The sequence below is a fragment of the Palaemon carinicauda genome, chromosome 16 (assembly GCF_036898095.1).
Source record: "Palaemon carinicauda isolate YSFRI2023 chromosome 16, ASM3689809v2, whole genome shotgun sequence".
Taxonomy (NCBI): Eukaryota; Metazoa; Arthropoda; class Malacostraca; order Decapoda; family Palaemonidae; genus Palaemon; species Palaemon carinicauda.
In genome coordinates this window covers 111,751,656-111,773,956 of record NC_090740.1, presented here as the reverse complement: position 1 = coordinate 111,773,956, position 22,301 = coordinate 111,751,656, and the positions used below count along the sequence as shown (strand labels likewise).

The window sequence follows — 22,301 nt, the reverse complement described above, 5'->3', positions numbered from 1 at the left end:
ATGTGAGAGAGGCAAGAGAGCGTGCTAGAAATAGGAATGAATGGCGAGTGATTGTGACGCAGTTCCAGTAGGCCCTGCTGCTTCCTCCAGTGCCTTAGATGACCGCGGAGGTAGCAGCAGTAGGGGAGTCAGCATTATCAAGCTTCATCTGTGGTGGAAATGTGGGAGGTTGGGCTGTGGCACCTTAGCAGTACTAGCTGAACTCGGTTGAGTTCCTGATTAGGCTGAAGGAACATAGAGAGTAGAGGCCCCCTTTTTGTTTTGTTTCATTGTTGGTGTCGGCTACCCCCCAAAATTGGGGGAAGTGCCTTGGTATATGGATGGATTGATATATATATATATATATATATATATATATATATATATATATATATATATATATATATATGTATGTATGTATATATATATATATATATATATATATATATATATATATATATATATATATATATATATATATATATATGGCATAATTGTGTCTAGTGAGTCATGGGTGGAATTACAAGAGATGATAGAAGATTTGAATAGAGAAAGCAGAAATATAGGACTGAGAATGAATATGAGTAAAACTAAGATAATGTTCAATGAAAATGCAGAGAAACAACAAATAAGAGTTATGGACGAACCTCTACAGATAGTTAATGAATATACGAACTTAAGAAAGACAGTAAGTGTTTCCCTAAGTCACAAAACCGAAATTAAAAGATAAGTATTGGATGGAGAGCATTTGTTAAACAAAATGAGTTTATGATAATTAAAATGACACTTTCTCTAAAAAGAAAAGTATTTAATGAGATGGTCCTACCAGCATTAACTTAATCCTCAGATATATGGAGCCTTACGAAAACCTTAGAACATTAGGTAGTTACAACCCAAAGAGCTATGGTAAAAATAATAATGGGAATAACACTAAGAGACTGAAAAAGAGCAATATGGATATGAGAGCAAACTAAAGTACAGGATATTCTAACCACATGTAACAAAAAGAACTGGACTGAACATAGCAGGATATATAAATAGAAGGACAGGCAATAGATGGGCATTAAGAATAACAGAATGAGTCTATGGAAATTGTAAAAGAAGCAGGGGAAGGAAGAGAAGACGATGGATTGACGGACGAAGACAGTTTGCGGGCGTGGACTGGTACAGAAAGACCATAAACAGACAAGTGAAACGATATGTCTGAGCCTTTGTTCTGCTGTGGACTAGCAACGGCTGATGATATACATATATATATATATATATATATATATATATATATATATATATATATATATATATATATATATATATATATATATATAAATATATGTGTGTGTGTGTGTGTGTGTGCATTACAGACACGGAAGGAAAAATTAAAAGACGTACGTCCGTCCATTAGGGACATTGACAGACTCAACGCCGAGAATTCATATACAGAGCCATCCTATTTATACAGGAGAATGGGATCCCACAGCTGTCAGTTCCTTGATAATTCCAAATAAGTCAGAGTTTAGATAAGAGAATAATACCGGATTAACGGAAAGCAGACCAGGGCTTAGAGATAAATTTTAACCTGTGGTAGCCCACAAGAGATTAAAAAGGATTCAACAATATTCCTTTGGGTGTAGTCATCTACATGGATTATTTTAATCCTCTTTGACTAGCCAATTACATAACTAAATCCTAGCCAGTGGGAGGCCAAGGCATTATTAAGAGTAGACACGGCCACTTATACTGTTCTATCCTGACTGAAGTACCTTTGGATGTTTGGCCCAAGATCTATAGAGTAAACTTAGTTTTGCCGACATAGAACAAGTTACAATCTGAACAAGGAATACTATGTACTATATTATTATAATTTCAAGAACTATTGTTAATCAACATACCTTTTAAAGTACAATTATATTCAAACATTACTCTAATATTTAGTTTTTTTTTTTTTTTTTTTTTTTTTTCAAAAGGGGTATGCCATCTAAAAAACAATCATGAAATACCAAACAAAGTATATTATTGTTTATTTCTTTAATGGTCACTATATATAAACTGTCTTAGGCTTTATTCACATAATTTTCTAGAAAATACTTGGAATTGTAGAGATTTGTAACATTTTTTTTTTCAAGTTTTACTGAACTCATCCATTGTGTACTTAGGGCTATATATTCTAGGGACCCGAATGTACATAAAGGAAAAAAAAATCACAGAATATTTTATATATTTAGAATGACCAGAGTAAAAATGTACGTATGAAAAGTTATTGGTAGGCTTAAATTCATCTACTTATCTTACTATTAAACCGTCTAAAAAAGGGATATATGTCTACTGTAGGCTCCAGAGCCCTTAAATATGCGGCCCCGAGACTATATAAAAAGCTCACACGAAACATTCGAATGATTGAAGACATTAAGGCTTTCAAGAGGAAACTGAAGACTTTCTTATTTCATGAGTCTTTTGACAGTGACGATTTAACAGTAAATGAACAATACGCGATATGAAATGTTAAATACTCTGAACGAACAAGGTAAGACGACAGTGGAGGTCCTGTAGAGAGTAAGTAAGTAAAGTAATGCTCATAAAGATAAGTTCATTAACAGTATGGGTTGGATAAAGTAATTGATAAGCATCTAAAGTACCAGACAGGAAATCCAATAAATCATCAACAAGTACCTTGGAGAAACAACGACATAACACCAAAACTTACTTGTCTATGGTTAGAGTTTAGAAGTTAACATTTTGTATTTTTTTTTTCTTTTTCGCAAAGATTAGCTGAAATTTTTTTTTATACATGTGGGTTTGAAATATATCCTGAAATTGGAGAAAGTAATTTGACGAAAGGTTTTTATAATTTATAATCAATAGATCCTGTTGCACTAATAATTGGTCTTATTGATTTTCCTTTTTTTTTTTTTTTTGTGAGTTTTGATTATAACATATAAATAAGACACTTATACTCTGGCCACTCTAAAAATATTAAGTATTCTGTTTTATTCCTCCATCTACTTTAGGGCACTTATAATATGTAGTCCTGATTACAAAGAGAATGAGTTCAGTAAAATTGAATGCTTAAAAAAAAGAAAAATACAGAAAATTCTTCGGAGAAAATTAATCTATGTTCACTCCATAGAGGAACTTGATTATTATTATTATTATTATTATTATTATTATTATTATTATTATTATTATTATTATTATTATTATTATTATTATAAGCTGCAGCATAATCCCATCCCCATGTTGAATTCAGAATATTACAATAATTAGTTTTCCAATAGGGAAAACAGCTCATTATTAGTAAAGGAAAAAAATAAGAGCATTAACTATGAAATATTTCAAGAAATTGAAATCGTATTTATTAATTTCGTCACTTTGGAGAAGGCAAGTGATAAGGTTATATACCGTATATCAAAATGGCACTCCAAATAATTCTGCTTAAAATCTGTATACAGTATCATAACAGATATATTGTTATAGGTCCAGAAGCCCGTATTTCACAGAAGGTGATCATGAAAATAAAATTAAGATTAAATAAATGCTAGAAACTTTACCTTGGACAATAATATTATGTATTGGATTATCAAAGAAGGGGAAGAATAACATTGCGCATGGCGCTGCTCAACTTGAATAGTTTAGTTTCTCTCCGCTAGAGGCGCTTCTCTTTCTTTAGCTCTGTGTTTGTACCGAAGGTGTGTAAAATTTCCCGTTTCTGTTTTGTTCCCGGTGTTCTGTTAATTTTGATGCTTTTAAAGCTTATTTTAAACTTTTAGTGTGTATGGTAGGTATTTTGAGAGAGTTAAAGTGCAATATTACTTTAGGAATTCCTCGTTTCATCGAGTTGAAATGACTACGGTCTCACACATGGTTCGAGTGGAGGCTGGCCATCTGTAGAGGTGCCGTGTTATTTACACGTGTTTTTCTTATTTCATTAATTAAATCTTCATTCCCGTATTAAATAGTAATGTCAAATACGCATTTTGTTATTTATATTTATTTTTCGGTGTTGAGATTTGTTTAGAACCCATTTTATGTTCTAAAATACTCAATTTTTATACCAGGCCATACAAGACACCGTAGTTGGCCAATACTATATTACTATTGTCTTTTGAAAGTTACTAATTACGTTTATTTCATTGGAATTTACTAATTACATGATTTTCGACCATTTATGCCTGTAAATCTGCAAATTTGTGTCCTAGTGTAGCCCCATAGGCAGGCACTTATATCGTGGTCGTACTGGGAAGCTTTGCCTGACCGTGACCTTATTGCCTATTATATATATTCTTACAACTTACGATTATGTTATAAAATATATACCTTCAATTTTATGGTTCTTATGTCTGCTAATTCCTTGGTTTTGCGCTTTACAATTCCCTGGGAGTCGTACCCCAAACTGACAGCAAGCGAGATTTTTCATCGGTCACACACTAGTGCTGTGCCCATAACCCATTGTTAGACCTAAAGATGCCCGGGGTGGGTGTATGTATGATAGCGGCCACCTGTATGTATGATGGCAGCCGACTAAGTACGGAAGTGTAGGGGGTTAATACCTCCAGCTATTCAAGTAGGTAAGGCCACGGCTCGTAGGTTAGGTTAGGGGGAAATTTACATTAGTACTGTTTTTAATGCATGTAGGAGGAACTGGCTGCCAATATATAAAGGCTCCACGACTGTGGTGCCTACTCGTCCGAAGTGTCTTCTAGCCTAACGTGACCTCTTGAATATATTCTTAAAAATTATACATTACGATAGTGTATATCAGCGAGTCAACCGATATAGGTAGTGTGTAAAATACACAGGAGGCATCCTTGGTGGCCAATTTGTGTTCAATCAAAATTTAAACCCTAACATTGACACAAAGTTTAAAGGCTTGGCCATCGATCCTCTTACCACACCTCCATCCATGTCCACCTGTCAGTTTGTTGATACCTGATCTGCTGGTTTAAAACATAATAGCTAATGGTTTGTGCATGCAATCGACATGCTTTACTTAAGACCCCTAGAAGGTTGTATAGTATATTATGAAAGATATACCGGAGTCTTTGTATAATAGTGGCCAGTTCCTCCTGTGTGCATTAAAAATGGACCCTAGTTAACGTAAGCTCCCCCCCCCCCTCAAACAACCCACAAGCCTTGGCCTTACCTACTAAACCAAGGGGTCTTTCGACCCCCCTTACACATATTCTTAGCCCGGCTGCCATCATACATACACCCCAATATCCCCCCCTGCGACCCCCCCTTAAGGCCACAGTAATTTTCAGGGCACCACAGAACCTAACAAACCCACCTAACCTAACCTAGGGGCCCTGTACCCCTGCGACCCCCCCTTTAACCAGGGGTAAATTTGAATATATATATTTTGTTAAATCACTTCTTACCTTAAACGGAAGATGACGATGAAGATGTGGAAGGTTGTGGTTGACCCTCTTCTGAATCATCAAGTACTGGAATACGTTCAGATTTGGTACAATACCACACATGTCTATCCTCACGAAAATGTAAAGCCGAATCACATTTACCACACTGGACACTTAAAGGTAATACAGAATGCTCCCTTAGAAAACGATTCACTACTTCAGGAGTTCCATTATAATTCCCATGAAATCTGCCGATCACATCAAAATAGGAATAACGACATATTTCACACAACCGTACCGGAGGATCCATGACAGTCAAGTGACGTGTGATGAAAATATAGAAACCGGAACTTTTGAAAACCGAAAACAAACGACAATCACGGGTTTCTCCCATAATGAAATAGGGAAAAAAAACAAAATACTATCATTTACAATGTTATATTGCACGAAAAACAGATCCTTGAAACAAGACTGAGAGACCAATGAATCGTCCAATAATAACCCTTGAAAAGAACCCAGTAGTATTTAGATTGGAGGAGCGACATTAGTGGGAGGAGCAAATGCGCATTCAAGCAAATATTGTCACATTGCGCAATGGGGAGGAGCCAAGTATGATGAAAACAGATATACAAACGAACAAGAGCTACCTTGCGTGCCCATGGAAAGATATACACTAAACTTAGAAAAAGTCAAAGACCTTCAATTCCTGAAATATTTTTTTTCTCTAAGTATGCATTAGCGACAATAATGTATTGAGAAGAAGTGTTTTGTTATCACGTGCTTTACTAGGAAAATATATTAATATAATACATTTCCCAATTTGGTTGAATCCAAAACTTTACCTTTATTTCTTTTCTAGAATCCTGGCAAAAAAAGTTATTCCAATCTTCCTCATCACAAAAATTAATTTACGTTTCTCCATTGGCTTTACAGTACAGTAATTAATTTTAACATACTAATTCTTGCTGTAAAGATATCACTGATGCATATGTACAGTATTGTTATATATTTAATTTTCACTTTCTGTATATATATCTAAGCTCACTTTGCTCTATTTCTTCCAGTTTTCAGCATCTCATTTTCTGGTTTTGTATTTTATTTCTGACAAGGTCATTATTTCTCATCTGTCCTTATTGAATGTCCAGGAGTATTTTCAGTTTTTTCCCCATTCAGGCTATGGTTTATGTACTGCAGCTTTCCCATCTTATCACCCCTGTTTTCACAGATGCCTCTCTCCTTATATTAGTATTAGTTGTACTTTTAGCAGCACCTAATATTTTCCTAATACAGCATGTCATTCTCTATCCTATTTAAGTCTTTATTAAGGTTTGTTGAATTTTTTTTCTTCCCATAGAATAGATGGTAATGTAAGAATTTTCTAAAATGTTTTTCCTATTACATTATTACAATTTTTCTCTGATTGTTTAGTTAGCCAGGTTTTGTAGTTTTTTCTCATTACCCTTTTCTGATTTAGTTATGATCATATTACAATCTAGTTTAATTCCTGGTTCCTCGTTGCTTTCCACCATACAATGATTGTAGACCACTACTAGAAGGTTGAATTTTCTACTATTGATTCCTTATATGATCTGCTTTTCTTTCATGTTTTATACTATTTTACTCTTCTTTAATTCTAGCCCAAATTTTTTCAAGTTTCTACTAAAAGTTTTGATGTTGCAGTTTATAATTGTCATAGATTATCAACTGTCAGTGGTAGTTTGTTATTGTTGACTAGTGCAAAGATAATGGTTTTCCTATTTTGCAACATTTGTAGGAAGTGCTTGGGATATCATAAGTCAAATATTTGTAATAACATTATATTGACTAGAAGCTCTTGGTATCATTACTCTAATTATACTTGGTGATTAGATACGTATGTGATCGATAATGAAACATGGATTCTGTTTTAAGGCAGTGCGTTTAGGGAAATTATATGAAATTGCCTTCAAAGTAAACAGAATATTAGTAATAACAAAATCATTACATAATCAATACTGGGTAAAGTATGCTGCTGCAAAAGCTAACTGGTACGCAGACATGTAAATGTCTTCATTTGTTCTTTATTATTCGCCAAGAAATGCATTCAAAACAATGCCTGGTTTAGGTGTTGTGGTGAGGAAGACTTTGATAAAAAAAAAAAAAATGCCCTTTTAGTTAACATGGGAGTTCAAATGACCCAGCAAAGCTAGCCCATACACTGATGGTTTTGTAATTAATAACCAGTCAACTTAAATTCATCAAAATTTGTCCTAACCTTCATCTTATACACAAATATACAGCATTTACACCCCATCCTTGAGTGTAATTTTAAACTTCAGGTTATTAAAACTTTAAAACCTTTTTAAGGTTTAACTAGGCCAATTTGATATTAAGAAATATATATAGTACATTGGAATGGTTGAATATAGGTAATTTAATAGAAAAATGATGTACATGGGTATTATTGAAAATAGGTTCTATAAAAAGTTAGACGGGAAAGTTATTTGCCTTGGCCCTAATGCAATTAGTTACTGTTGTATTGACATCTCCGATTCTCCAGTTCTGAGAGGCCGTAGATCAACCAAATTCTTACGTAAATGGGGGGCCATTCATTCGTACAGCTGGCATATGAGCCATTTATGTATTGTCTTGCTCATAGTAAACCAGATAAACCTCAGCATTGGTTGATCCAATGAAAGTAGTGCTTCATACAATCATCAATGGGGTGAGGTGAAACTTCCTTTCAAGTTGACATTGAGGCCTGTTGGCGGTGAATAGACCCACACATTCCACTCTCGTCCTAATGCCATGCTGTTGACTGAAACCTTAACTTTGCTGTGTTACATGGTGAACATGTTGAGTGAAGTTAGTTTTCCAAGTATTCAAACCTATTCCACAAGTTCTGTACCATTTGAAGGCTAGGACTGCATACAATTCCCCAACTGAAGAGACCATGCTGCACCCTGTTTTACAGTGTGGACTTTCCCAAAGCTGCCTGATTGTTAGCTCTTTTCGTTGTCATCTATAGTGATCTTGGTAGCCTATTGGTCATGCCTGAATTTCTCGTGTGGAATTTGTGGAGTGGAGTGCTTGTGTTCTCTCCCTTCCTTCATTATTAAAGGGTATGATTCTCTTCTCCTTGGGGAGAGAGACGATTACCTCTTCTTGATATTCTTCTTAGTATCTACAGGGACCATCACTGGAGGTAAGAGCAACGCAACCTCCCCTTGCCTCCAGTTGTAGCATGGCTCAGGAAGGTTAGGCTGTGCAGTCACCCTTCTCGTTTCCTCTTGTTAAAATGGAAGATAGATACAGTACTGTAATTTCTTGCGTTAACATGCTTCTTTGTTCGGAGTTCTGGCAAATGTATAGTTATTCTCGAATCACTTGTTTTTTTTTACTGTATGACTTTTACTCGGGTTGGTCAGTTAAAGAAAATGGTGTGATAGTTTTTTTGCTCCATCAAATGTTAAATCCTTCCTCAATGTATCCAATCTTGCCCCATACAAAAAAGTGGTTGGTGTGACTTATCATCTGCTTATGATAAGGCTGGTCATAGGGTTTACCCCTCTTATTTTTAAGGTAATTTGGTGTTGGAAGGGAAAGGATTATCATCCACAAGTGTATTGAGGCCAAGAGGAACCAGTGATCAGTTTCTCTCTGGTGGGGACCATGGCAGTTTGTAACGGTCCTTTTTTTTGTATACTATCTTGCTTCTCGACCCAGGGAATTGTATTTGTAAAATGTTCCTACAGCAAGCTCCGGGCCAAGCTGTGCGTGTCGGACGGCAGGAATAAAATCTTGGTTTCGTCTCCAGGGTATAGTTACCTCTCTTGTATAGTAGGGAACAGGATCACCTGTCTGCTGTTTTATCCGTGTGGCTCATTCACACACGAAGGGGTTCCCAAATGTTAATTTTAATACCTGTCTAATATATTTCGCTGAATATGCATCTTTTGTTAAAGGTCTTGACTGATAAAAGTTTTGTATGATGTTGACTAACTAATTGCAGCTGGGTTTGTCATTGGCCTCTGTGTTACTATGGCGTTGGGAAATAAATAATAAGGGATGAGGTGGTGAATTAGACAACTTTGAAAGGTTGCACTGAAGTCATGCTGAGTGCCAGACTGATACATAGCGTCATCCCTCCCTTCCTTGCTGGTGGTGGTGTTATTTTTTAGAATATTAGTTAAAAGGAAAATAAATTAATGTTTTGTTGCAAATACTGGTGATGAAAACTCATTATGCAATAATTTGACTAGTCTACTACATAGTGGAAGGAAAAATAAAAGAGTATTGAAATGAGAGGAAAGTATAATGTTAACAAATTCAAATAGCCTTGCATCATTATTAGAAATATTAGAAAGTAAAATTTTTAAAATATAGAAAATTTTGCAAGTAAGAATTAAAGGAATGATGGTACAAGAGGTGGAAATTCTTTACGGTAAGCATTGAAACTTGAAGGAGAAAATCTGAGATATGTAAAACAGAAGAACAAACTCATAAACAGAGAAGGAAAAATAATGGGGAATGAAATGAAAGTAGGGCGTAAGTGTTATGATAAAAAGGGAAAATGGTTAGCCAATGGAAATATGGAAGTGAAAGTTTCTAAGAAAACTCTATTCGCAGTCACAAGAATATTGAAGCTTAATTCAAATAGAAGTGTTGATGGTACCTATGAACAAAAATATCAGTAATATTGAAAAGTAATGAGTAAGGATGAATCTAATCCAATGCTTTACTTTGTTTAAAGCTTGAAAAGTTCAGAGTAATGTGAAGTGTAGGTTAGTTAATAAATGGATGGAGTTTGATGGAATGAGATAATTTGAAAAATATTCAGAACATGGCACATTACTGTACGAAGTATAATTCCATACCTTATGCCCTTTTTCATTTTGCTTAGTTTTCCATTTTCAATTTCATCATAATGGCTTTACTGCCATCTGTAGTCATTTATGCTTTACAGATACAGTATGATGCACAGAAAAGTAGGCACAAAACTGTCCAAATGAGAGAAGCACCGAAATTACAAATGCCTATCGTAAGCAAAGATGGCAAACTAATTGTAAAATGGCACAACACACTACTCCACAACCAAGCTACAGTTTACTGCTCTTGGTATCGGCAAGTCATTTGTTGTATTAAGGAACGTAACATAATTCGATATTAATATTGAGTTGCAATGGGAGGACGTTCATAACCTAAGGACCTCCTATTAGGGTTAGACCCAAAAAGGGTCTTACTGGTTATAGTAGCACCCCTATATAGTGCAAAATGTTTACGTTTTTTTTTTTTTCTTTCTTTTTTTATATACTTTATCAGTAAATTTTAAGAAGTATCATTTCTTTCAGATGCCGCGTGCTAAAAAGGAGAAGGGAAAGGGGCAGTCTGCCATTGATAAGGTGGTTACGAGGGAGTATACCATTCACTTGCACAGAAGATTGACAAATGTTGGGTTAAAGAAGAGATCAGTGCGCGCCATTAAGGAGATCCGCAAGTTTGCAAGAAAGGAAATGAGAACCGAGGATGTCCGTATTGAGCTCAGACTGAACAAGTTCATCTGGTCTCGTGGTATCAAGTAAGTACAGAACGGCTCTCTCAATTAATTATATTTGCAAGTTTCACAAAAAAAAAAAAAAAGTGCAAATGGAATTGGATTACCCATTAGAGCTATAAATTGATTTAGAAAGATTTGGGTTTTGATTTATCTTTTTACCTATTACAGGAAGATTTTATCATGTGGTATTTGATATCATAATCAGCTGACCAGTTAAACTACAGTATTAATTTTTATGCAGTTGGCCCTTTGACCATTTTCCTAAGAAATCCAATGAGTTTTGGATTATTTTTTTTTTTATTTTTGGGTAATTTATAAACTATAATACTCAACGTCACCGGTTATTGTTATAATACTCATCACTGGTGATAAAACAAAATACTCTCGTGGTTTCATTTAAGCATGCTGTGATTATCCCAAAACGCAATGTGTTATATTTTAGTTCTTGAAAAGTAATGTTATACAATACTTTGAAATTATACAAAGGTCATGGACAAGTTTGATGTATTGAATTGCTTTCAGAAGCCATGGATAGATATAAAACCAAAGGTTGGTTTTATGAAATACATCTAAGCAGTTGTTGGTGTCTACTGCTAAAAGTAATTTTTGCTGTCTTTCAGAAATCCACCTTTCCGCGTGCGTGTTCGTCTCTCCCGTCGCCGTAACGAAGACGAAGATTCTCCCCATGCGTTTTATACCCTTTGCTCCTTTGTGCCAGTTGCAACCTTTAAGGGTCTAACAACTGAAAATGTTGATGAAGGCTCAGATGATTAAATTCTGGTTTTAAACATCTTTTTTTCCTATCCTCTCTCTAGGATAAGAGTATCTTATTTTAACTTTATTATGGAGCTTCTTAACTATGAAGATTAGAATACTGTACTGTTTATTGAATTGACAAAGCACCCTTTGCTGAGCAAAGTATCTGAAAATTTAAGTCCAAGGTTAAGAAACAAATACTAAATTATGGCAAATGTACGACTGGCATTATTACCATTGTACGCATTTTTCAGTAATTCCCTCTAGAGTAAGGGGGTAGATGGTAATAGTTCTAAGCTACTGTCGGTACTTTTTATCAATCCCTTATCATATATCCAGATGATCTAACTTGATATTCCAAACTATTTGCAAGGCAATTGTACAATCTCTTGTTTTTTGTTTAAGGTATGTCTCTTACAACTTTACACTGCAGCCATTAGTAAAGGGTCAGCAGCATGCCTTTAACCCTGGATCTACCTCCTTCCCCCTCTTTGTACTTCCTTTTCTTCACCTTGATGCCACTGGATTTTTCTTTTTTCCCATAGTTTAACGTAATCCGAGTGGGCCCCATTGCTGGGCCTTATTAATCATACTCATCTTAGTCTGATATTTGTTCCAACATGAATACAAACCCTTGTTGTTTACTACATCACAGGTAGAAGGTAGAAATAGCACAAGATTGAACACGGCCATAAAAATCTTTAACAAGGTGACAACCCCAGTTCTGGTTGTTACTATTTGATGGAGAAGCAGGTGCCTGCACACACTTGATGCTCTCACTTTGGTTATGGCTGTGGTGTTCCTTAAACTGGCTCACATTATTAAACAAACTTAACAATTTTTTTTTTCAATCATTCCCTCCCACGTTTGCATCCCTTGAATCGAGTTTGCAGGACAGGCTTGCCTTTTCTCTGTGCTGTCACTCACCTCGAGGAAAGGTTTGCCCGTCCTCTTGGGCGCACCTTCTCTCCAAAGACCTTCGACCGATGACCTTGCAAACAAGAGAGACTGTCCTTAGCTGAGAGTACATGTCCCCAGGTAGCTCAGAAATCCTGTAGCCCCCTGAAGAGCTTACTGCCTAATCCTTTAGTGATCATTAGCAGACGCTGGTTTGGCCACGTTTTCTCTCACTTCTCGGTAAGTTGTCAGTACACGTGAATTTTGTGATTGCTATCGTGCTCACCTGACTAGGTTGAGAACTACACAGTTGTATGGTCTCAGCCATTTATTTAACTTTGACCTATTGAGACAGCGCACATCAACTTGCCTCCAGTTTATGTAAGGCTGACATGGTGGTTTTTGTATTTTTACTAGCTCTACAAACCTTAGTCGTTTATATTAACCACCCATCCCACAAGTCTTGATTAAGTTGTAATACCCTGAACTTGGAAAAATGTAGATAGTATTGCATTTCATCACAAGGTTTAATTAGTTTTTTTAATTTACTTAAAGTGGTTTGATTTGGTTTATAGGTAGAAATGATATGAACGTACAGATATGGTTAATTTAATTTTATCATAGTACTGAATTGGCGTTTGATGTTTTAGTGCTTGGTTTGAGGCCTAAACTTTATAATTCATCCATCCATATCACAGATCTTCAAGGGTTAAGGTAACCAGCAGGACCCAACACTTGTATATCCCTATTGGTAATGGTAACATAGGGCAACAGTACTGTTCCTAGACAGCGTACTTCTTAGATTTTATTTGTAACAAAATAGCAACAGGGTATACCCATATAAATGACGGGGTTGTACTGTATAGTAAACACGCAAGAGCTTTCAAGAAGGTTTACAGGCTCATAGAGTTTACTGGATTCTTGGTTCTGGTTCCCCCCAACATGCCATTCAAGATGGGCACTTGTCAACAGTATACAGTTAATTACTTACATTCTACTTATATGGCCGCCTTGATTCCCCAATTCTGTCTTTCAGCAAAATCACTTCACAAATTGTTCGAATCAAGACAGCTACGGAAGGTAGGTTGACTTGACAAGGACAGTGCCTTCATTGTATACTGTATTAGCATGGTGTTCCCTTCACGACTTTACTGGGAAAAAGCAAGATAACATTGTGGTTGTCCCAACACCTATCAGTTTATCATCTTTATTGGTAATCACGTTAGAGGGTGATAGTTCTCACTTCTCTTATTAACATGTGAAGCCTGGAACACTTAGAGAAGTTACAAAACCTCCAAGTTTTGGTTTGGAGAGGACTTGAAAAAACTGAGGCTCCCTAATTGAAGGACAAGGGATTGTATGTTGCATAGGAACAAATCTTTAAATATGTTTTTATTCTTAGCCTTACAAGTCTGAGTTAATCTAACTAACCTCCTCAAATCACTCCTGTATTTCCCTTGTAAGCCGAGGACTACCTGTATCATGTTGAAGATAAATTTGTGGGCCAGGATTTTTGTATTGAACCTTTCCTTTATTATCCCACTTCTATTAGTGTGTGGAAGTCGGCAATATGAATATCGGGAGGTTCTTAAAATTCAACGAAATTTTAGTCAGAAAATTTATAGATCCTTGCCTGATCATACAGGTGCCGACTATCCCACTGAATAGTGGCCTAAAGAAGTTAATTATTCCAACTTGAGACTGAAGAGCAATGCAAGTCATATTATTGGATAATGTTATGTCATTGCTTTACTTAGAGACATTAGTACAGTATATTTGAAGGAAAGAAAATAGGAAAGTTGTTGATTTAAAGAATATTGGAGACAAAAGCAATATGAATATCAGGTAATCCCAAACTACTTGCGTAAGTCAAAATCTCGGTGTTCTATAAGCAGGGTCTAAGACTTCTAGGGGACGCCAGTCATCCTGATATCTCTGATACCTTGTGCCCAGGCTGAAACTACTAAAAACCTGAGCTGGTGTTGATAGGCTGATGCAAAGCTTCTTGACATGTAATATTTTCTCTCAAAAAGGAAACATTGGGTAGTTCCTTGAGACGGGATAGGTGTGGATCTCTTGCACCCTTTGGGTCTAGTCAGACAGAAGTTGTTCTTCCTGATTTCCTGAAGAACAGTGTCCATTTTACACCTTATTTGTAAGACGAAAGGGTTCAAATTGGACAAGCCTGGGACAGGTCCCCAACTTCCCATCAGCTTTTCTAATAATAGATTGCTGATGAAGGCTGCATGGTAGTCTGAAGACTTCCTCTATGCCTCCTTTGGCTGACTTTAAAATAGAATGGCTCAGGATGTCAGTTACGGAGGAAAGTTTGACTCTATGCCCTGAAGCAGTACAGTACTTCTTCAGTCCAGGGTCCCACCTGTGCCAATAGCTTTATAGGCATCTCCCTACTGGTGGTAAGTGGGGGGGGGAGGGGATATGCACTCCAAAGGGAATCTCTTTAACCACAACCTCTACGGCCAAAGGTGTTCCTTTTTGGGGTTTTTGTGGGGGGCAGGTGTTCTTGGTGCTACAGCTCCAACTCTTCATAAGAGAAGCCTGGCCAATTTTCTCGACTTTTTTATGGCGGCTACATCTGATGGAGCAAAGATGGGAAGTTCACCAGGTAAGAGTTCCTCGGAGTATCCCTAGGAGACAACTGTTTAGTAAAATAAATGAGTCCAGTCTTTTTAGGATGCAATTGCCCCCAAAGGGAACTCTTAGAGCTTTGGCTCCAGACCTTTAGAGATTCTTCAAATTGCTTCAGGATGCTCTCGTCCTGCAGAACTATTGCCGCAGACAGTGATACTGCTCCTAACCAATAGTCCAACCAGGAACAGGCCTATATGACACGCTGCCATCTCCATATCCTGCATCTCAGGACCCAAGAACATGGAGAAAGGTCGGGTATAGATACTCTCGGTGCCAGGTTTGCAACTATGGCATTGATAGGAAGTGGGCTCGGATAAGTGCAAGTGAACATAAGATCACCTCTGGCAGAAGTTTGATTGGAGAGCATCACGTCAAACCTATTTATTGGGTTTTAAGATAGAGGGACTAAGGTCTATTACGTACTGCCTAGTAGCAATTTCTGCGCAAAGACATCTAGGCCATCCAAACGGCAGATTAGGATAATTTTTATGAAATGCGATGCTTCTAAACCAGACATCAGATCCTTGAGGCGGCTACATCAACTGAGCTGGTGCCTGCGCACGCAGCGAGGTGTTTTTGGAGAGCCAGTAACAAGGAGGAAATTCTGATCATTACTCTCCATGGTTCTACCTTGATAGTTACTGTACATTAAGAGACTGAACTTTTCCTTGAATGCTCTTTCTTTTCTCATGACATTTAGTGATAGGAGAGAAGAGGGGGTGGAGAAAGAAAGGAAGGTGTTGTGCTCACTCCTAGCATATGAAGTTCCACCTCTAGCATTTTGCGAGGGAATAACAGGAAGTTCCCTTTCTGACCTAGCCCTGTGATAGGAGAAGGATTTCTCTGAAAGGTCATTAAGAGTGGCTTATACGAGGACAGTGTCTACGGCCTCGAATTTGTGTAACATCACCTGCTGCAGAGGGGGTTGTCAGTTAAGGAAAAGGGCAAAGGAGAAGTAATTCCAGTGCCCTTTCCCTATCCTGAACCTGAAAAATAATGTTCTTGCTGTTCCAAAGAACATGTAAATATTGAAGTACAGTATTACAAACATTAGGTAAGGTACTTGTGTGAATGCAGTTTGGAAGTAACAGGTTTGTCATTTATATAACCAACAGTTGTTGGGTTATGAGAACGTGGTTGTTAGGGATTGAAAGACGAAGTTACCTGACATTGAGCTCAAGCTGACGATGGTACACGACCAGGATCATATACGAACTTAGGTTGTGGTAGCATGATCAGAATGTTCGCCACGGAGAATATCATGAAACGAAGTGGTTTTGAGCAACTTGGTCTGGCCAAAGTTGCTGCTATAGACACAGCCGGAGCAGTCCGATCAACCTCAATGTACAGTATTGTGATTTCTAGTATAAGTTCGAAGAACTTCTAAGAGTAGAGCAGTGCCTAAGACCCCTAGTGGTACGAGGCAAACCAAGCTCGTGTGTACAAGCGTGACGATAAAATGGATCCATCAGTGTTGCCCAGTCCGGAGGGAAATAGCAGTCTCAATTAGAGGTTTCTGCGTACGGGATCGTGAGTGGGGGAGACTTTCGATATCTATAGTTAAATTCAAGAGGAAAAAGGCAAAAAACTATCCCAGATAAAATGAGATTTATAAGACTCGCCATTCAAAATGCTAGTGGGATGTTTGGGATATCCATGCATTTCTGAATAATCAGGGACCAAGGATACAAAATTGAATCTGGCTCAGGGAGCACAGCAACCGTAGCCAAGGGATCTGTCGCAAGCATTGACTCAGGATAACCAGGCACAAGTTCAATACTACTGATGGTCCAGCACTTTGCTGCAGTAGAGGGGCTTGAGTGTCCCAATGATGGGCTGGGCAATGGCGGTGGGGTAGTTTATCCACCCTGGCAGGCTCAACCATACCGCTAAGGCCAGTTCTGAGAGACCAGACCAAGACTGGACCCCTATAGGCCTTCTCCTTTATTTTAAGATAGGCAAAGGCTAGGAGAAGGAAAACTCCAAAATCAAACCAAACAAGACCCCAACGGCGGAGCTTCCCAGCGCCGGCGGAAAAGGGCAATGCCTGTCGGGCAGGCAACAAGGCGGGCCTTGACATAACAAGAACCCGGCAGCCCAATGCAACCAACATCAGAGAAGCTGCCTGTCTCATATGTCTTGAGCCGCGGTGAAAATGATGTGGGCCAAGTGTGTGTGCGTGGCCGTTGCAAAGCCACGACCACCCAAAACAATATACCTAGCTATTGGCATTCTGTCGTTTCCTCCACCCTTCTTCATCTCTTTCTCACCATCATCATCACCACCAGCAAGTCCTGAGGCGACAGCACCGTGGGTGAAGGGGGCAGGCCTGGATAGCTGGAAGCCCTTAGCCCACGACTGCACTCAGGCGGCGAGTCTTAAGATTCAGTCGCTCTCTGGTGACGGTGCCGTGACACCAGAGTTCGGCAGCTGGACCCGTGACTGGGCTGGCCTATTGAGGACACTGCAGCCCACCCCACATGGGGAGGCCCCTAGAAAAGGTGGGGTAAACATCGGACACGGCAAACCCGTCTGGTCAGCTCACCGCGGCTGGCGGACATCCCACTAATGCGGTCGAAATAACAAGAAAAAAATATTAACGTTAGGTGTGTGGAACATCCGCAGCCTCCAAGACGTGACGAACACCAACCGCCCGGAGCGACGTATAGCCCTCGTCTGCAAGGAGCTAGCCCGCTTCAATGTTGATGTGGCCGCCCTTAGCGAGACCAGACTACCCGAAGAGGGCAACATCAGGGAAGCTGGAACAGGCTACACTATCTTCTGGAAAGGCAAGGCCCTAGAGGAGCCTTGCATCCACGGTGTCGGCTTCGCCATCCGTTCCCAGCTAGTGCAGCAGCACAACCTCACTCCCAAGGCCATCAGTGAGCGCCTGATGACTGTCCACATCCCCATCACGCGGGACAGACATCTCACCCTGATCTCTGTCTACGCCCCGACTATGACGTCAACCGATGATAACAAAGCTGCCTTCTACACCCAGCTCGACCACACCATCCAGGCAGTGCCCGCCAATGACAAGCTCGTTGTGCTTGGCGACTTTAATGCCCAAGTAGGCAAAGACCATCGCCTGTGGGAGGGAATCATCGGCCGCCATGGCATTGGAAATTGCAACGACAATGGCCCAACTCCTACTGGGTCTGTGTGCAGAACACCAACTTGTGGTAACCAACACCATCTTCCAGTTACCAAAGCGACAAAAGACCACATGGAGACACCCACGGTCTAAACACTGGCACACCCTGGACTACGTCCTGACCAGAGCCAGAGACCGAGGAGACGTCTGCATCACCCGATCCATGCCCGGAGCGGATGACTGCTGGACGGACCACAGACTCCTCATCTCCAGACTCTCCATGACGACCCTTCGACCACCCAGAAGGGCACCTGACAGCGTACCACACCAACGCTTTGATTGTACTAAGCTCCGCAACCCACAGGTGGCACAGAACTACAAGGAGGCCTGCGAACAATACCTCGCAGACCCTGTGGGTCAGGCCACTGTTGAGCACCACTGGACCACCCTCAGAAACGCCATGGCCCGTGCCGCGGAGGAAACACTAGGCTACACCACCAAGAAACGGCAGGATTGGTTTGATGAGAATGATGCTACCATCTCTCTTCTCATTGAAACCAAACGAAAAGCACGCCTGACTTTGGAAAACCAACCAACAGCAGCTAACAAATGTGCTCACAAGGTGGCTGAAGCTGGTTGCCAAAGAGGTATCCGTGAAGCCCAGAACACCTGGTGGCAAAGAAAAGCTGCAGAAATACAGAGTTTCGCTGACCAACGTGACCTGCGCAGCTTCTATGCAGCAACAAAAGAAATATTCGGTCCCACACGGTCATCAGTGGGCAGCCTGAAGGACGCGGATGGGGCCACGACCATCACCGACAGCGAGGGCATCTTGGCCAGGTGGAGGTCTCACTTTGAGAACCTCCTCAATGACCAAGCAGACACCCCAGACGATCTCCTGCGAATGACCCCGCAGCATCCCGTCCGTCACTGGATGGCACTACCACCCTCCATCCATGACTTCAACAAGGCCCTGCAGCGCATGAAGCCCAGCAAAGCCCCAGGGCCAGACGACATCCCGTTGGAGCTCCTCACTCACGGTGGCCCCGGCTTGAGGAACCGTTTGATGCTCCTTATACTGAAAATATGGGAGACCAAGACCCCCCCCCCAGTGACTTCCGCGATGCAAACATCATAACCATCTTCAAGAAGGGAGACAGGGAGAACTGTAACAACTACCGGGGAATATCACTACTAAGCATCGCGAGTAAGATTTTCGCTCGGATTCTCCTTGACCGCCTCCTTATTCTCACAGAAGACGTCCTGCCAGAGTCCCAGTGCGGCTTTCGACCTTCCCGCGGGACCATAGACATGATCTTCTGTGCGCGACAACTACAAGAGAAGAGCCTCGAACAACAACAGCCCATAATGTTCATCTTCTGGGATTTGAAAAAGGCCTTCGACAAAGTACCTCGACCTGCCATGTGGGCTGTCCTCAAAAGATATGGCTGCCCACCCAATTTTGTCAAGCTGGTGCGTGCCTTCCATGACGGAATGGTTGGGAGAGTCTGCCACCAGAACTCTCTTTCAGACCCATTCCCCATCAACGGCGGCCTGAAGCAGGACTGTGTTCTGGCCCCGACGTGTTTCTCGCTATACACCGCAGCAATGCTCAACGAGATTCCCCCAGACACACCCTCAGTCGACCTACGTTTCCGCATGGATGGAGGCGCTTTCAACCTCGCTAGACTCCGCGCCAGAACCAAGACCACCTTGTGTGCAGTGCGAGAACTGCAGTATGCTGACGACAATGCCACCCCAGGTCAGACGGCAGAGGACCTGCAGTCGTTAGCTGATGCATACAACTCTGCCTACGAACGTTTTGGGATGCAAGTCAACTCAGACAAAACCAAGACCCTCGTCCAACATCCACCAGGACTGATGCTCCCCAACTTCAATACCACAGTGAATGACCAACCGTTAGAACAGGTGGACCAGTTCTCCTACCTAGGGAGCATCCTAACATCAGCTCCCACAAGCAAAAAGGACGTGGAGAACAGGATCAGGGCAGCCCACTCCGCCTTTGGCCGACTCAACTGCCGCGTATTTAACAACCACGCACTGACAATGACCACCAAAATAATGGTGTTCAGGGCAGTAGTCCTCTCCATGCTCCTGTATGCATGTGAAACATGGATGCTATATAGAAACAATCTTAAAAACCTAGAATGCTTCCAACAAATGAAACAGAGGCAGATCTTGAAAATCCCCTGGGAGAGCCACACCACCAACATTGAAGTCTTAGAACGTGCCTCGCTGACCAGCGTGGAGGCCACCATCATCCACCACCGCCTCCGCTGGATAGGACACGTGCATAGGATGGATCCATCTAGGCTCCCAAAGAAAATATTCGACGGAGAACTGACCCAGGGCACCAGACCACGAGGAGCCCCGAAAATGCGCTATAAAGATCAACTAAAGCGCACCCTGGCTCTAACTGACATCGATCCTTCCTCATGGGAAGAAACAGCCAGGGACAGGAAAACCTGGAGGAGTACAGTACACCATGGCACCGTGGACTTCGAGGAGAGGAGGAGACAAAATGAGGAGGCTAGGAGGAGAAGAAGGAGAGAGCGATTAGAACAGCCCCGCCCACCACCTACCCTCCCTTGTGAACACTCTCCGCGACTCTTCCACCACAGACTAGGACTTCACAGCCACATCAGGCATAAGCACCCACCCCACAGATAGGAGGCTGATGGCTAACGACAGAACCCAATACTCGGACACGAGTGGGCACCGACGACGAATGCTGTACTGTAATACCTTTAAGATTATAATCATCAACGATTAAATTATGGCTGTCTTCCTCCGTAACTGAAGGCCTAAGACACGAAGGAGCAGGATGGGGATAACTTCCGACGCAGAAAACAATCTCTTGGCTCGTTTCTTGCCTTAAGGATATCTCTCCCACTGGGAGGATGGCTACTCCCAACAATACTTGTATGAGATTCTACAGAACATCATTTGTCGTGACCTGAGGGGCAGATAGGGATACAGATCAACATTAACCCCACTTATGAAGGTGCTACAAGGCAGGAGGAGGACTGCATGACAGCAGAGGTACTAGCCATAGTGAAGCACATTTGTTGCACAGATAATGTTAAAAACACAGTGACAAATGATAAAAGACATTAAGCACTATAAATGTAATCCACGATATCATTGAAGAGAAGAGGGGGACAATTATTGTTACACCAACCAGGATATTAGTGAAAGCTACTGCGCAGCACCGCATAACGGTGCCATGCAGTGGAGTAACCAATTATGATGCAACCAAAATCTTTTTCTTTTTTATCGCCTGGTCGTAGATTACAGAACTAGGATAACCCATTTAAATGACTGAAGTTAATATAAGTGTAGGAATAAATCCTCTAGATTTGATTCTAATACAATTGTAATAGGCATATTATGTACAGTATAAAGGAAATTATTGCTAGAATATTTTTTACAATATAATTTGAAAATTGGTCTCGAATCTGCATATTGATAGAGGATTGAAAAAACATTTGTTAAACTTATATAATTTCAATGAACATCAATTACAGTACTGTATAGCAAAAGCAAGGAAAGTATATAATTATATACAAGTAAATAGATACAAACAGGCACAGGAATACAGGAAGACTTAACAACTAGCAATAAAACCTCGCATTACTCAAAACCAGGAGTTAGAACTGGCCCCATTTCTAACTATCTTGACCTCCATTCTTCCCAATTGCTGCTCACTAAACGGTTTCTTTCCTATTACTAGACATAAATTCCTATTCAAAAATGGTAGTTGTGGGGCCATACTATACAGTAATTCAAGACTTCAACATAGTGAAGTTCAGCCTTATCACTAAAATTCAATGCCTGGTGGGGTGCTTCAGAACAAATCTTACATGATACTTGAGTTCTTTTTTTTTGTCATCTACTAAAATATGTCTATACAACTAAGTGAGATATGGAAAACTAGAAACGTCAGATTCATACAACACTCTAGCACAAATTATGGATAGAGGAAAAAAAAAAAATAATAATAATAAATGCTCCC

At 40.1% G+C, this 22,301-nt stretch overlaps 1 protein-coding gene across 2 annotated transcripts; it reads left to right on the top strand.

Moving 5' to 3' along the window:
- Positions 1-3,555: 3,555 nt before the first annotated feature.
- RpL31 (ribosomal protein L31) lies at positions 3,556-11,654 on the top strand. 2 transcript variants are annotated; one of them, XM_068389956.1, is made up of 3 exons: positions 3,556-3,662; positions 10,661-10,887; positions 11,487-11,654. In XM_068389956.1, exons 2-3 carry the CDS (start codon positions 10,661-10,663, stop codon positions 11,638-11,640), a joined length of 381 nt encoding a protein of 126 aa, XP_068246057.1. In that variant the 5' UTR covers positions 3,556-3,662; the 3' UTR covers positions 11,641-11,654. The 2 variants fall into 2 exon arrangements, with proteins under 2 accessions (XP_068246057.1, XP_068246056.1); XM_068389955.1 differs by lacking the exon at positions 3,556-3,662 and adding an exon at positions 10,365-10,427.
- The last annotated feature ends 10,647 nt before the right edge of the window (positions 11,655-22,301 follow it).

Bases quoted from the DNA above. Each gene is read 5' to 3' on its own strand.
- RpL31 (XM_068389955.1), top strand. From the start codon at position 10,380: ATGGCACAACACACTACTCCACAACCAAGCTACAGTTTACTGCTCTTG. The intron at 10,428-10,660 runs GTATCGGCAAGT...CATTTCTTTCAG, and splicing joins GCTACAGTTTACTGCTCTTG to ATGCCGCGTGCTAAAAAGGA. The intron at 10,888-11,486 runs GTAAGTACAGAA...GCTGTCTTTCAG, and splicing joins ATCTGGTCTCGTGGTATCAA to AAATCCACCTTTCCGCGTGC.